Consider the following 15,608-nt stretch of genomic DNA (forward strand, 5'->3'; position numbering starts at 1 on the left):
ACACCCTAAAGAATTTTTTTTCAGTCTGTTCAAATAATTGGAAAGTTTTGTGTCATTTTTATGTTTTTTTTTTTGTTTTTTATTAGTAGAAAAATAATAGCAAAATGTTTTCTGTTTGATAAAAAAAATATTAAATTGGGGAAGAAAACAGTTACAGAAAGGGTTTACAAAGGCACCAAAGTATAATCATTTAGATAGCAGAATTTTGAAAACAAATACTTAATAAAAACCTTTTTCTTTTATGTTGTTTTATAAAAATGGCTACTGATACTCACAATATGAGATTTGATATTGCATTTGTATGAACAGGTGAGGTGGCCTAGTGGCTAAGACATTCAATGTTAAACTGTATTCAATCTGACAGTGCAAAATAAAAATAAGACAATTTATATATGATATTATTTTACTAATGCTGCGCACTTTAAAGTTCTACAAAAGGATGCTATAGAAGAGCTTTTTAGATTGTTTAAAGTATGAACCATATACAATATCTGGATTTTAGTGATATTAAGAGAAAAGGCAAGAAATCTCATTTAATACAAATGTAAAATGTTTATTATAAAGAAATAATAAGTAAAGTTAATGTTATATAATATAGATGCACAGATAAAAAGGGAAAGCCCATCATGTAGTACTCATTACTCCATAGAACAACCATTTAATGTGTGTATAACACAAAGGCAATAAATACATAAAGAAATAATGTATAATATAATCTCCTGTATTGAACTGGCAGAAAGAAAGGATACAATAAATGTACCAACTGGACCACTCGGGTCATAGTCTTTTAGTCACCGTTATATGACTGATGAGTCATTTTGTTCAGAACTAAAAAGTAACAAATTATAAAACCAGCTTGTACAAAATGACTCAATCCTGAGGAAAAAAATCTGTAAAATTCTACTTTTCTTAAAAATAATTCTCTTAAAATATACACAAAGCAGCCACAATTGCAGGGTTAGGCTAACAGAAGATTTTGTACATTTACTGCTGTTGTCATTACAAATGTCACAACACAGCCCCACACAGCCTTCTGGTAAGTGTCACATTTTTTAGTCTTTTGTCCATATACAGTGTCTGTGAGTTTTGTCTCTATTTGTTAACAGATAAGCAAGATATGCTGGTGCCTGATGCTGATAATGGTTGGCACAGTGCACATGGACAGGGCATCCCTGGAAAGTGTCTATAGGAGCCATTTATGTGAAGAGTGGGATTCACGTCTTTTAGCAGTCCTTGGATAGGTGGCCGGAAACTCACAAACCCAGAAGATGGTGGTGATTGGGGAGAATTTGAAGTAGGTGATGTAGCAGTACCCATTAAAGAGTGGAGAGATGGAGTCAAATGGTGCATGGCAACTTGAGCTGGTGCTGGTCCAAGTGAAGCACATCTAGAAAGATGATTTGGGTGCCCAGCCCCATATACATCACTTACCAGCTTCTTCATTTCTTCCAAAGAGTTTGACAGCATTAAGATATAGTTTCGAGCTAAAAGCAGGGTAGAGATTTTGGAAAGCTTCCTCACTGAGGGACCTTGTGCGTAGGGCATGACCTCCCGGAGTCCATCCATCGCCTGGTTCAAGTCATGCATGCGCTTCCTTTCCCTGCTGTTCACTTTCAGTCGAAGATCATGTAAATCATCTTCGGTGAGTTCTCGCTTGGACTTAGCTTTTTCATTTTTTCCTTGCCGGTCCCCATTTTGAAGTGTCTGTTTCTGCTTGTAAGTTTCAAACATCTTTTTGGAAAAGAATCTTGTAGCTCCTTCCACAAGTTCTGGTGAAGATGCCCGGCTTGAGGTGGAACCGGCGTCTGAATCCATTCTTGGAACAACTGCCTTGTTTGATTGTTTTTTTTTTTCCACAAAAGTAAAATTAGTTAAGATAGAAACAGTTGCACATGTGTTTAAATTTGATTAGCTGCTCTATGAATTGCATATAAAGCACAACTGTCTGCTGAACTGGTCATTCAGTGCAGCTCTGTACAGCTTCACAGAGTATACTGACAGGCCCTTTTAGAGCTGGCTAATTTATACAGACCCTGTCACAATGGGACAATGGGCTGCATAATGAGGTTGAAAGAATGACATCCAATCACCAAAGGGGAAGCACTTTTACTGAGCCATTTATCCACTCAGAGGTTTTATCCTCTATTCACTTCCATCAACCTTTTCAGCACTTTAAGTGCAGTATATTTATATTATTAGTGATTAAGCCAAAATCAACCAACACTTTTAGTTAATAAAAAAACTTGTTTCTGTAATATCTATCCAAACTTTATGAGATCACAGGGAGTTCTTGCAGCATCTAGCAAAAAATAGCAATGAACTCTTGATGAAACAGCCTTTGTAGTAAATTAATTATAGCAAGACTTATAATGGGTGGTGTAGTGGTTAGCACTGCTGCCTCCCAGATCATGCATTCTGAGTTTGAATCCTTATACCCAATCACTGTCTATGTAGTGCCTGCAGGTTCTCCCAGTGTTTGCATGTGTTGCATACTCTGCTTTTCCTCTTACAATACCAAGGATATGCTGGTTAGGGTAACTAATGGCTCTAAACGAGCCCCAAATTAGGGGTGTGTGCCCCACAATGGACTAGGGGGTCCTGGTTGCTTCCTGCCATACACGCAGTGCTGCCATTGAAACCTTTAACTGGATTAAGTGAGTCTGAGAATGTACATATGTGTATGTCTATATTTTTATTGATTCGGAAAACGTTTTTCTTTCCAGTGGCTTTAGAACTATGGTAAGGCTTTGCAAAGTGGAGAAAATACTACTTGGCTGTAGGTGGTATGGTAGCGCAATGTTTGGTGCTCTTGCATTAGATACTTGGAACCTAAGATTTAAATTTAGCTTACACATTTTCTTGAAGTCTGAGCTTTCCTTATAATATTCCACTTTTGTTTTTACAGCCCAAAAATATGCAGGTTAGGTTGATTGATGACTCCTGTAATGGAATAATAAGGTCCAGAAAATGGATCAGTTTGGTGGCTGTGTTGTTTGGCCCAGTAGTTAACTCTGTCTTTTTTCATGTGTTAAGAGGACTGAGTTTCAAGTGAAGCATTAGTACATATCTGTGTGGAATTTATATATTATCTTTGTATTTTTGCAGTTTTTATGATTACCTCCCATACCTCAAAAACATGCAGGTTAATTTGATTGGAGACTCTAAACTGGCCCATATCTTGCCTCAAGCCTTACTGTTTCTTAGAATAAGAAAGATTGTGAAGATGGATAGATCAGTGAATGATCATGTTATTAGTTCTGATCTCAGTTCATTTGTAGGTATTTATTTTAGCTATAAGGATTTTTTTTTATTTGATCAGTGAATATTAATCATATTTCCTTGGGATGCTCCGGTTTCCTCCCACAGTCCAAAGACATGCAGGTTAGCTGAACTGGCAATCTGAAATTGGCCATAGTGTGTGCTTGGTGTGTGTGTGTGCTTGGTGTGTGTGTGTGTGTGTGTGTGTGTGTGTGCCCTTCAATGGACTAGCACCTCGTCCAGTGTTTGTTCCCTGTCTTGCACTCCCTACTAGCTGTGATAGGCTCCAGCACACCTCCACGACTATGTTCAGGACAAAGCAGGTTGGACAATGAATGAATGTACTTAAAGTTCCAAAAAGGTGAATAGCGGAGAAATAAAAACACCTTAATCAACCAGTTAAAGAGTTATGGGGAGCAAGGACATATTCTGTCTTTACAATGTCCTTGGGATTTAGAATATCTTATATAAAAAACCTATAATTATTATTATTATTATACTTATTAAAATTGTTATTATTTATTATATCAGGAACAAAACAGGCGCAAACTCTAGATTGGAGTTTTCTCCTGATAATATGCCTCAGTCATTTAACCTCTCTGGTTCAGTTGAGGGTCACAGGTGAAGAACATTACAACAATTGTGACATCAACAGGTCATTCAGCCCATCCAGTTTCTCCATCCCATTCACCTAGATTGTCCAAAATTAAATTAAGTCTTTATCAGAATGCCTTTAAAGCCCTACTGTCCACCACACTACTTGGTAATTTGTTTCATGAGTCTATGGTTCTTTGCATTAAGCAAAATGTTCCCCACTTTTGTACAAAGTCTGAATTTAAGTTTCCAACCATGTCCCCATATTCTTATTGGATAATTTAATTTAAATTAGAAGCTGGGATTTGCTGTACTAATTTCTTTCATAATTTTAAATGTTTCACTCATGTCACCTCTCAATCTCCATTTACTTAAACTGAAAAGGTTCAACTCCTTCTGTCTCTCCTCATAGCTCATACCTCTTAGTTACAGAATCAGCCTATTCATACTTACCAGTACTTTCTCTAGCACTTCTATGTCTTTTTTTTTTTGCACTTTGGAGACCAAAACTGGACACACTGCTATAGATGAGGCCACACTAGTGTGTCATATAGCTTAACCATAACCTTGCTTGGCTTGTACTCCACACACCTTCTACTAGTCTTCTTGATCCATTCTGTACACTGTATGGATTTAGATAGTGATGAGTCCACTGTAACTCCCAGATCCTTCTCAAAAGTGTTACTTTCAAGTTTCAAATCTCCCAATGTGTATTCATATTTAACATTTCTATTTTCTATACCCAATACCTTTCATTTACTTACTTACATTAAATTTAATTTGCCACAAATCTGCCCCAGTCTGTATGATGTCCAAGTCCCTCTGTAATAATTTAGCTGATAATACATTATCTGTTCTTCGACCTAGTTTGGTATCGTCTGCAGACTTAACCAGATAGCTGATTATATCTAGATTGCTGATTATGTTACAGTATATCTAGCAGTAGTGACTCCCTGAGGCACACCGCTTGTAACCTCACCTAATTCTGTGACGGTTTCCTTCACAATAAATCTTTGCTTCCGGTATTTGAGCCATTTCTGTACCCACCTACAGACCATGCCCTGAATTCCTGCTTGTTTAGTTTGGTCACCACTTATAGCCTGTGGTACCTTATCAACAGGCTTCTAAAAATCAAGGTAAATAATATCATATGCACCTCTCTCATTATGCACTTTTGTTGCTTGCTTCCTCATAGAATTCCAGCATATTGGTGAAACATGACCGTCCCCTGCATGAACCCATGCTGTTTATTTGCTCTTATTACTCTTCTAAACATGCACTGCTGGATCATTTCCTTAATAATTGCTTCCTTTAATGTTTCACATACTGACCTATAGTTACTTCTATTGTCCATTTACACTTTCTTTACAAGAAAATAATATTTGCTAGCCTGTCCTGCCAGCAGTGGACAAGGGGTACCAGTCCACTGCACAGCTCACTCACGGGCACACCCTCAAATAAGGGCAGTACAACTTATCCTGCAGTTCTTTGGCATGTGGGGAAAAACTGGAGCACCAGAAAAAACATCCCCAAGACATGAGGTGTAGGCGAAAACTTCACCTAGAGGCACTAGTACTAAACACTGCACCACTGTGCCACTTCCTTATGCTGTGTTTTCATAGTTGCTGACTTAAAGCTGCTTCTTTTGTGTGTAGCTTATGAGCTTTCAAATAAAGCAATTAGCATTTGGAGACTGCAAAAAAGTAAAAATTGAAAATAAGTTCATAATATGACACTAAAACCTGGAAAAAATTGTGAAATTTACAATAATTGGCAGTTAATACAATCATGTTTTTCTGGACCTTTATTCTGTCTCAGTCAACTGTTTTCCTCATTCTCACTATATCCTTGGGTTATTGTGACTAACCTTACTTTGCATAGACTTTATGTCATGTTTATGATACTTTGATCACTTTAACGATGTTAGTTTTGTTTAAATGTCTTTTAATTATGATGCTGGATTCTAAATATGTTGTGATATAGCACAACTTACAAACAAGGTGATGGCTAATGTTTGATTTTCCTAACATTTTTTTGCCTCAGATTTGTCAGCTCTTTCTTTACTTTAAAATATCTATTAACAATATAAAAAGTTGCACTCTTTTTGTTAATGGTTTTTCCTGGTGACACCTACTAATTTCTTTTGTGAATTGTATTGCATATGTTCTTCTTAGGTTATCACCCGCAATGACTGAAAACATATATTTACAACAGAGTTAACAATTACACTAATTAGATTACCTGCAAGTTTTAAACTGAGTGAAAAAAATAAAGCTATGACCCACGAGTAGGGCTGCCCACACTTCATCTAAAATGTGATGCATAAAGAAAAGTACGCTGTCTATCTAGGCTGCAAGGGATGCTGAGTTTTAACAAGCTAATGGGCGTATTAACTGTTATGAGTCAGTACTTGAATGAGTTAAATGCACCCATTGCATTTTGGGGGGCATCCCACGAAAGAATTAGCCTGGAATTTCCTAAGTGAAACACATACACACATACACATGTGTGTGTTCAGTTCAAATAATTTTGTCATCTTGTGTCATAATACAAATGTCAGATGTGTGGTGGAGCATGTTTTGGACACTTACCTTATACCAAAGTGTGGGATGCCTCAGGTCACTTCTGGAATGCTTGTGTGATTCACTACTGGGTAAAAGAAAGTTTCCATTTCAACTAACATTCATGATTATGTATGCATAAGTATGATTTGGCAGCTATATGGAACAATGACATTTTAGGTAGATACAGGTGTATTAAATGTTAAAAAATGAGTTACCTCATATTTTATATTTACCATTAAGAAATACCTTAAATCTCTCTTAACTAACCCTATTTATAACCTTAGAGCTTTAAAAACAAATAACAAAGGATGATAATAAATAAAGTATAATCATAATTTAAATATTTGATATTTTTTATTAACCTTTTTTTTAAACTTTCATTTGAAATATTATTCATCCATCTACTCATCTTTCCTTTTCCTGAATCTTTATCTGTTACAGGGTCAGAGCAGAGTTGGGAACTGTCTCAACAGCACCAGTCACAAGGTAGAAATCAACCCTTGGTGGGTCTAAAGGCCATGAGAGGGCAAACTCCTGAGCACACACTTACACTTGTGGCAGTCTTATAAATGTGTGATTTTTTAATGCATACATTTCATGTTTGGGTCAGCATATCAGTTTTGTCTTACGCCTAGTTTTCTTGGAATAGGCACCAGCTCCTCTCTTGCCCTTTAATCTCGATAAGTGGGTTAAGAAATTGATATTTGTCAGTTATGGTTATATCATTTATTTTAAGTGGAATTTTTATTTCCTGCGGTGGGTTGGCACCCTGCCCAGGATTGGTCCCTGCCTTGTGCCCTGTGTTGGCTGGGATTGGCTCCAGCGGACCCCCGTGACCCTGTATTCGGATTCAGCAGGTTAGAAAATGAATGGATGGATTTTTATTTCAGTTAATTATCCCAGTACTTACTCAGTAAGTATCCCAGTATCCACAGTAACTGTGACACACTAATTAGCACGACTAGCTCACAGTTCCAAGGTTCAAATATCAGTCTCTATCTGTGTGAAGTTTACATGTTCTCTTTGTGCTGACATGGGTAACTACATTTTCACTCTACATTTCAATGTTGTACATTTTAAGTTATAAATGTATTTATTTATTATATACTTCTCCGAGGGGAACTTGTCTTTTCACATTTAAATTCCAATTTAGACCCATATGAGGGAGTGTGTGGCATCAATGGATGTGCCCGGTGCTTCCAAGAATTAATATGTCAAGGAGTCTAGAGACTAACCAAAAATCCACAGTTTACCTAGCCTGCTTAATACACTTCAAGGACATGGGAACTAGAGCCTATCTCATCAACAACAGGTGCAAGGCAGCCACCCACCCTGAACAGATTGCTGTCCTTTGTAGGACACACTCCTGTAAGTGTTCACAATCACTCATACTATTACTGTAATTCATAATTGTGTCAGTTTGTTCACCCTGCAGTAGATTGGCTTCCTGTCCAGGAAATGTTCCTGCTTTGTGCCCATTGCTTGCTAGGTTAGGCTCCAGCATCCCTGCAACCCTGGTCAAGAGAAGCACGTTTGAAAATGAATCAATGGATAGACAGATGGATGAAGGGATGGATGATTAAAATAGAATGGCACAGCAGTGTATTGGTTACCACTTTTCACACACAAATCCAGGAGTCTGAGTGATGCTTCTGGCCCAGTCAACGTCTGTGTGAAGATATATGTGTAAAGGACAGGCTCAATTATGGGACACACGTTGGACCCCATCTATCTATCTATCTATCTATCTATCTATCTATCTATCTATCTATCTATCTATCTATCTATCTATATTATCCCATTGTTGTGTTTCTCACTGACACAGTGCTGTGTGTGTGGGGATTGTACATCGTCCCAGGGTATGTGTAGGTTTTACTTTTCTGTCTGGTTTTTCAGACGTATGGTAGTTAATTGGTACTTTAAATTTGTCCTGATATGATTCTTTCTTAGTGTGTGTATGTGTGTCATGCGATGGAATGTGCTCTATAGCAGGTCAACAATAGACAAAAAACTCCTTAGATATACTGAGGTTAATAGAAAGCACTTTCTACTGCCAGCATCAGGCCACATTTTCTTTTCACAAATAAAGTACATCACAGACAAAACTTACCCAATACTGAGCCATAATTGCTAAGAAAGTACTTCTGAGAGTTAGAAGAACTTTACATTTTATTTTGTGTTTGGCAGATAGAAGCATGTACTGTAGGAGCATTGCAACAAATCTCTTAAAGTAAGCCAGAGCGACTTTTTACTTTCTTGCTGTACTAAAGGTATTGATTTACAGAGCTTTAATGTATTCAGCCCCTTAAGCTACTCATTAACATCACTATAATGCACTATGTCAAAGTGCACTGGCTCTTGCTAACATAGCGTTTAAGTTAAGCTCTGATGTTAACTGCTATTATCATGCAGAAATTTGCAGTCATGGTGGCAAGCTTATATCGTTAAAGACAACACAGGCCTTGAAATGGAAAGTAAAGGCATTGCCTGGGAATATTAAAATTGCAGTTGGCATGAATATTCTTGGTTAGTCATTTAAAGTTTACTGAACATTTTTAAAGAAGTTGCTATGTATTTATCTGTAAGAGGCATTGCATATTAAAGTAGGACAATACACTGCTAACATCATTTATTTAAGATGATCTTAGCACCATTAAAAACATAATTTATTATCCAAATAATATATACTGTTTCCTGTCACCTGTTACTTTGGATTACACTCACTGGGCTGCAAGTTGAATCCTGTTTGTGTGTACATGCCTGACACTCCATCCAGAACTGGTTTTCGCCTTGTGTCCAGTGCTGCGAGGAGACGTTCCAGCTGTCTGTGACCTTCAGGTGGGTCAATCAATGTATGCACTGTTTATGGTCTAAAAAAAGAGGAACAAAGGGGCATAGTTATTTAGAAATTTCTTTTTTTTCTGTCTGCTTTCTCTCACTTCAGTTAGTCAAGAATTCAATTTCTATTTGTGTAGCTTCATTATACTTTAATTCTGTAATTGTACAACACCATGAGGTGGCATAGAAAGGCACACTATAAAATTAAATATTGCTTTACGATTGTTGCCTTTGACTGCCACCCAAACCACAATGAACCAGACTCTTATGGCTCCTCATGCAGATGGTAGGACCACTGGTAGATGGTCCCAGGGTTCTCGTTCAAGCTGTGCCCCATGTATATAGGCCTGACCACCAGGTGGTGGTTGCCAGCCTCCAAGCTGGCTCCAAGTGGGGCCCCCGGTTTTCCTTTACTGGCCAAGGTTACTGGGTTCTTGAAAATTCTTCTCATAAAGATAGTGTGATCCGCATGTAGTCTAATTGCTCACTTTGAACCAATTTGCCTTGGGTGATTCTACCAGGAGCAGTTACCCCAGCCAACATACCTCCTAGAGTCGCTGGGACACACAAACCCCTCCACCATGATAAGGTAATGATAAGCCTTAGAGATACAGTGAGGAACATAGACAGGTGCTCAAAGTAGAGGCGATGATCCCCTACATCAAATGGAGCAAATTGAAAATGTTTGGGCATCTGATTAGGATGCCTCCTTGCAGAGGTATTTTAGGCATATGACATTGAGGTAGACCAATGACGAGGTGGAGAGATTGTATCTCCCAGTTGGCTGGAAATTGCCTTGGTATCCCACCAGAAGAGTTGAAGACTGTGCTTAGACTGTTGCCCCTGTGACCTGGACCTGGATAAGCAGTAGGAAATGGATGAATGGATGGATAGATGGAGGCTTGCTGGGTTGCATGATGATGCTGGGGTTTCTGCTTATACCTGACAGTTTCACAGTAAATGGTTTGAATACTGGTTAAAACATTGTCTGCATGGAGTTTGCTTTTATTATCTTTGTGCATGGCTTTTATCCTCCGTCCAAAGGAATTCTATATTATATTCACTCCCTCCGTATGAGTAAGTGTGCATGCGTTTGTGTGTTTAAATGTGTTCTGAGATGGACTAGCCCTGAGTATAGAATTGGGTACTGCAGTGTGCCTGACCATCCCTTAATAAAGTTTAGCTGCCTTTGGATATGAAATGAATTGACTGTCACCTAGCTTTGTCACTTAGCTTTAAGTAATCAATCTTTGATATATGTTACTGTTCTATAGTATTGTTTAATGCATAACATAGTGAATTCATAATCAGATGTTCGTTTAAGAGACCTGCTGCCTTCCAGTAGGCCTTTGCTCACATACTACATACATACATATATACACACAACTCTACATGCAACATACATACATGCATATACAGTGCATCCGGAAAGTATTCACAGCGCATTACTTTTTCCACATTTTGTTATGTTACAGCTTTATTCCAAAATAGATTCAATTCATTTTTTTTCCTCAGAATTCTACACACAACACCCCATAATGACAACATGAGAAAAAGGTTACTTGAGGTTTTTGCAAATTTATTAAAAATTTAAAAAACGGAGAAGTCACATAATTATAACTATTAAGAAGGCATTCACTGATCCCTGTGACCCTGTTAGAGAACATGTGAGTGGATGGAGTTAAGTATTTTTGGAAACATTTCCAAAACAAAAAAAAAATGCAAATAATTATTTTAATTAAATATTAAACAGTATGTACATTAAAAAAAATGGTTTCCCGCTTCCTTAAAAAATGATGTTTCAACCTCTACTTCATGTTGACCATTTTTATTATGTTCATGCTGTTCAAGAAATTACCCATATGCTTTTCTCAATAAACTGGAATTAATCATCTTGTTAACAAAGGCAACAGCCAAAAACATGATCCATTCTTCCATTAGCAGGCCAGCTTAAGTCAGTTCAGAGTCAGGAGGCTGCATTCTGTCCAGGCAGTAAGTGACACCAGGCAGATGGCAAACCTGGATGGGACATTATTTTCAGGAAGGCACACTTAACTAAATGTCACATTAGGCATCTTTTCCAGTGATTTTCAGCCATAGCCTTCATTTACTATATCTTAGCCAGTTAGAGGTAGTCGGTGGCGCACTCCACTGAGGGCTATCGTCTAATGTGATATACCCAATGCCTGAGACTAATTAATCTGCAACTGGCTAGGATTAAATCAAACAGATTTATATGCAGGAGAGCTGACAACTAAATGAACCAACCAATGCTCATCTGAAAGTTCAATGCATAGACTGTAACAATGAAGTAAGGAACACGCATGTTTTTTGAACCTCACAAATAGAAGAGAACATCATCTGTCTGCTTTCTTATGTTTTATGTAATTAAAAATAATGAACAAAGAATAAAAAGGCAGACACTGAGGGTGAATGCATCAAAGCTATTACAGTAAGTCTTTACACTACAACACCTATACAGTACACATCATAAGAAAATGGAAAAAAGAAATGAAGGGCAGAGATTGAGTTTGAAATAATTATAACTATTGTTGAACTCATAGCAGTTATTAACCCTTCATACAGCACCTGCACTGTCAGACAGCACACTATTAGCAGTCAGAATAAGGGGGCGAGCACAACTGTCCTGGAGGGTTGGTGCTCAGTCGATAAAGTGACATGGGCTGTGATTTTCAGTCATGTAATCTGACACAATACGATTGCAATCAGCAGATCTAACATACTCCATGACAAAAAGCTGTGTAATGTGACATCAGCTTTAGGTACGTAACCACGCTCTGACAGGCCCAATCTAAAGTTGCTGATTACCTTAGTACTCACATCTTTACATGGCAGGAAAACTGGACTACTCAGACATTCAGAGAGCATGTAAACTTCATACAGTCAACCACTGAGAGTGATTTACTACTAGGACTCTTTAAGAACTCTTCAGTATAATATTTATTCTTATTCTCCATAGATTTTCAATTTTAACGTTCCAAAGAATTTATGTAAGGCATAGGGGGACTGGATTTGGAATGAATATGATGCAGAATATACATCCTGAAGTAATAATAACAGATGCTACATGGCTGAGAAACAATGAATAAAAAGGAATTTGTACCAAAAGTACAGTAATTCATAATACTTAGTTTACAAATAATGGCCATCTTCCAGAAATGTTCTACTTTATAGTGGTACGACACAGCTAAATGCTCTCTTACTGGAAGTAAATCCAATTACCATAATGCTGGGTGCCTTCTGTCAGTAACAGTAACATCCAGTGATTCATTCCACTTCCTTTTTGATATTTCCTTTTTTATTTCTTATTTTGTCTACATTTATGTTTCTTATGTTTTTTCTAGTTATGAAACCTTTTTTCAAATTTGGCTTTTTAGCTGGTAATTGCAATTCTGAACAATGTAAAGCCTGTGGTCTCCACCACCAAGATGCTGGGCAGAGGATGTTATGCAGAGGTATGCAAATTCTGGGGTTGTTGGACTGAAGACTTACAAAGTAATACTTCAGCATCTGAAGATGACCTTCTTTTCACTTGACTACTCTGTCTTGTAGCCCTGCAACAGATATATTCAGATGCCAATTGTATTCTTTGAAATATATAAGCTGTTCAAGAAGACACTCCATAGCAGAAAATCTTCCAAAATATTCTGTCTAAACCTCAGGCTGCTTTTATTCATTTAGAATAATGGATGATCACTTGGACTCAAATGCTCTTTATACAGACACTTGGGTAGCACTTTAGTTTAGGTACTATAAAAATGCATCTATAACTCCTTTACTCTTATGTAACAAGACTTTAACACAGGCTATTTTTGGTGGTAATGACGCTTAATGATGCATCAGTAAAATGGTTTTTCATCACTGTGCCATGTGGCATTTGATATGGTAATAAAAATATTTATGACTATGAAGGATGCATGGGTCATATATTGAAGTATGCATTATCAAGAGAAATACATCTCAATTATTAAATTGCTTATTTTAAAGTGAAGTTATTTTAGTAGGCCACAATACACAGATAAATAACCACTTTACTGACATTTTGTAATTGTCATCAAAACAGAAAGATGTCTTTGGTAAGGTCTTGTTACATAAGAGTAAATGAGTAATGCATGAGTTTTTGCAGTACCTAAACTAAAATGCTATTGAAACTCGGGTAGGATATCCTATCATAACATGTTTTAAAAAGTGTAATTTGAAGTAACCATAAAGTGTAAGATTGTTTAAAGAACTGGTTATTGACTTTCAATGTGCCAAAGAGCCTCTGTGTTTGGTCACCAGTGATGTGGAGGTAATACACTGCCATATGTACTTAAGGGTCCACATTAATGACAGGTTGGACTGATCTCAGAACACAAAGGAACTTTATAAGAAAGGGCAAAGTAGACTCTTTTTTCATAGGGAACTGTATTCCCTTAATGTGGGAAGTGACATTGTTCATATCTTCTATAACTGTGAGAGGGTCATTGCGATCTTCTATGGTGTGGTGTGCTGGGCTGATAACATCACTTCAAGAGAGACCCACTGAATCAACAAGCTAATCAAAGGGACAAGCTCAGTTGTGGGGCACACTCTGAACCCCCTGGAGGTCGTAGTGAAGGAGAGAACTAAAACAGAACTGAGTGCCATTATAAACAATGCTGCACATCCCCTCTCTAATACACTAACACTGAGGACGTTCAGCCAATGAGGCACTCAGCAAAAGTGTGTGAAGAAACACTACTGGGGTATCTGTATGGTTCCTGAATTAACAACACATTTTAAAAACCAGATTTTAATCATTCAGAATCATCTTTTAAGACACCAATTTAATACTAATCTGAGTACATTTGAAGTATTTTCAATTTTTTAAAATTATTATTTTCTCTCTACAGTTGGTTTAGATTGCAAGGACTTCTATGATGTAATGGTTACTTGTGTAGGTTTGATATCTGCCTTGGACTTTGCTTCTGGAAAAGGCTTCTGCCCTCTGTGACCCTGAATTGGATTAGGTGGGATCGATAGCAGAAGAATGATGCTTGTCTGGTCTGAGGTAGGTGTACCTCTTCATTTAACGTAACAACAACATTGATTTCTACAAAGAATGTAGCTCAAAGTGCTTTAACAGATGTCAAAGAAGAGGTTACATACAATGTAAAAATAATGCATAAATAGAATACAAAAAATAATACACACTAACATAAGATAGATAGGCAATTAAGAGAAATAGAGTCCTTAAATATAGAAATTTTTTAAGTCTCTAAATGATGGTCCAGTGATAAGGTTAGTTGGCCAAGGTGGACAGAAAAAAAGCTCGAATTACACTAGAGAAAAAAAAAAAAATCTGCAGGGGTTCCAGCCCCCACAGGACATTCTGCCTAACATAAATGTGCTTAAGCAGTTCTCTAATATTTTTTTGTTACGGCTAAATGTAAGAGAATTCAACATAGTCGGTCTCATGGCAGGTTGGGGTATCTGCTTTCATTCAAACATTCATACATCATTGGTGGCTGCCCAGGACTTTGATCAGGTGGTGGTGGAGCAGAATGTCACCACAGAAGATCCAGGAAAGAAAACAGAAAAAAGTAAATCTTAATAAAGATTGTAGGTAGTTTGCTGCTTCTTGTATCAATTATTCAGATATTTGACAGTCATCTGAATGCACCTAAAGAACAAAGACAAATAAAAAAAATTAAATAAAGATAATCTAGATTTAAATCCCATTCATCATTTTCCCAAACCTAAAGTACTGTACATGTTCTGGTAAAGCATGTTGAAGAGTCAAACCCTGTGTTTAAAGAATCAGGCACAAGACAGGAATCCAAGCAGACAGAAAGCCAGTCCATCACTGGGCCATCTCACACACATACACACACATCAACAATCATAGGGACTGAACTTACAATCATCACTTTACTTAGCCTGTACATTTTTAAGATGTGGAAGGAAAACTACAGTGCTTAGAAAAAAATCCACTCAGACACAAAAGGGATGTGCAAATACGACACAGACAGTGACACAGTGTGGACTATGGACACTGGACTATTTCCAAAAAACAGCAGTGTTAGTATTGTCTTACCCCTGCTCAATTTAGAACCAATTAACATGCGCATTATGAATTGTGGGATGTCTTCATTAAGGCGATGGTTGGAAATAAAGGAAAATTCATTAAAACCACAAACCAGTTTTGAATAATCCAACTAACAGTTAAAATAGAAATTCTATCCTTGCTGGGCAAAACTCTGAGAAATGTAAGGTATTAGGTAACCAAATGTTCCCCTCTAAATTGTAAACCTGATTTTCTTCTAAAATATCTATAGATGTAAATAACTAAAATAAAAATTTAAAAGTATC

At 37.2% G+C, this 15,608-nt stretch overlaps 1 protein-coding gene across 1 annotated transcript; it reads right to left on the minus strand.

Annotated features, from left to right (window-relative positions):
• Positions 1-566: 566 nt before the first annotated feature.
• On the minus strand, positions 567-1,975 carry olig4 (oligodendrocyte transcription factor 4). Its single transcript, XM_039739947.1, has one exon. The coding sequence runs from the start codon at positions 1,813-1,815 to the stop codon at positions 1,093-1,095; it is 723 nt and encodes a 240-aa protein (XP_039595881.1). The 5' UTR covers positions 1,816-1,975; the 3' UTR covers positions 567-1,092.
• Positions 1,976-15,608: the final 13,633 nt, after the last annotated feature.

The sequence above is a fragment of the Polypterus senegalus genome, chromosome 17, assembly GCF_016835505.1.
Source record: "Polypterus senegalus isolate Bchr_013 chromosome 17, ASM1683550v1, whole genome shotgun sequence".
NCBI classification, from domain to species: Eukaryota; Metazoa; Chordata; class Cladistia; order Polypteriformes; family Polypteridae; genus Polypterus; species Polypterus senegalus.

Bases quoted from the DNA above. Each gene is read 5' to 3' on its own strand.
- olig4 (XM_039739947.1), bottom strand. From the start codon at position 1,815: ATGGATTCAGACGCCGGTTCCACCTCAAGCCGGGCATCTTCACCAGAA.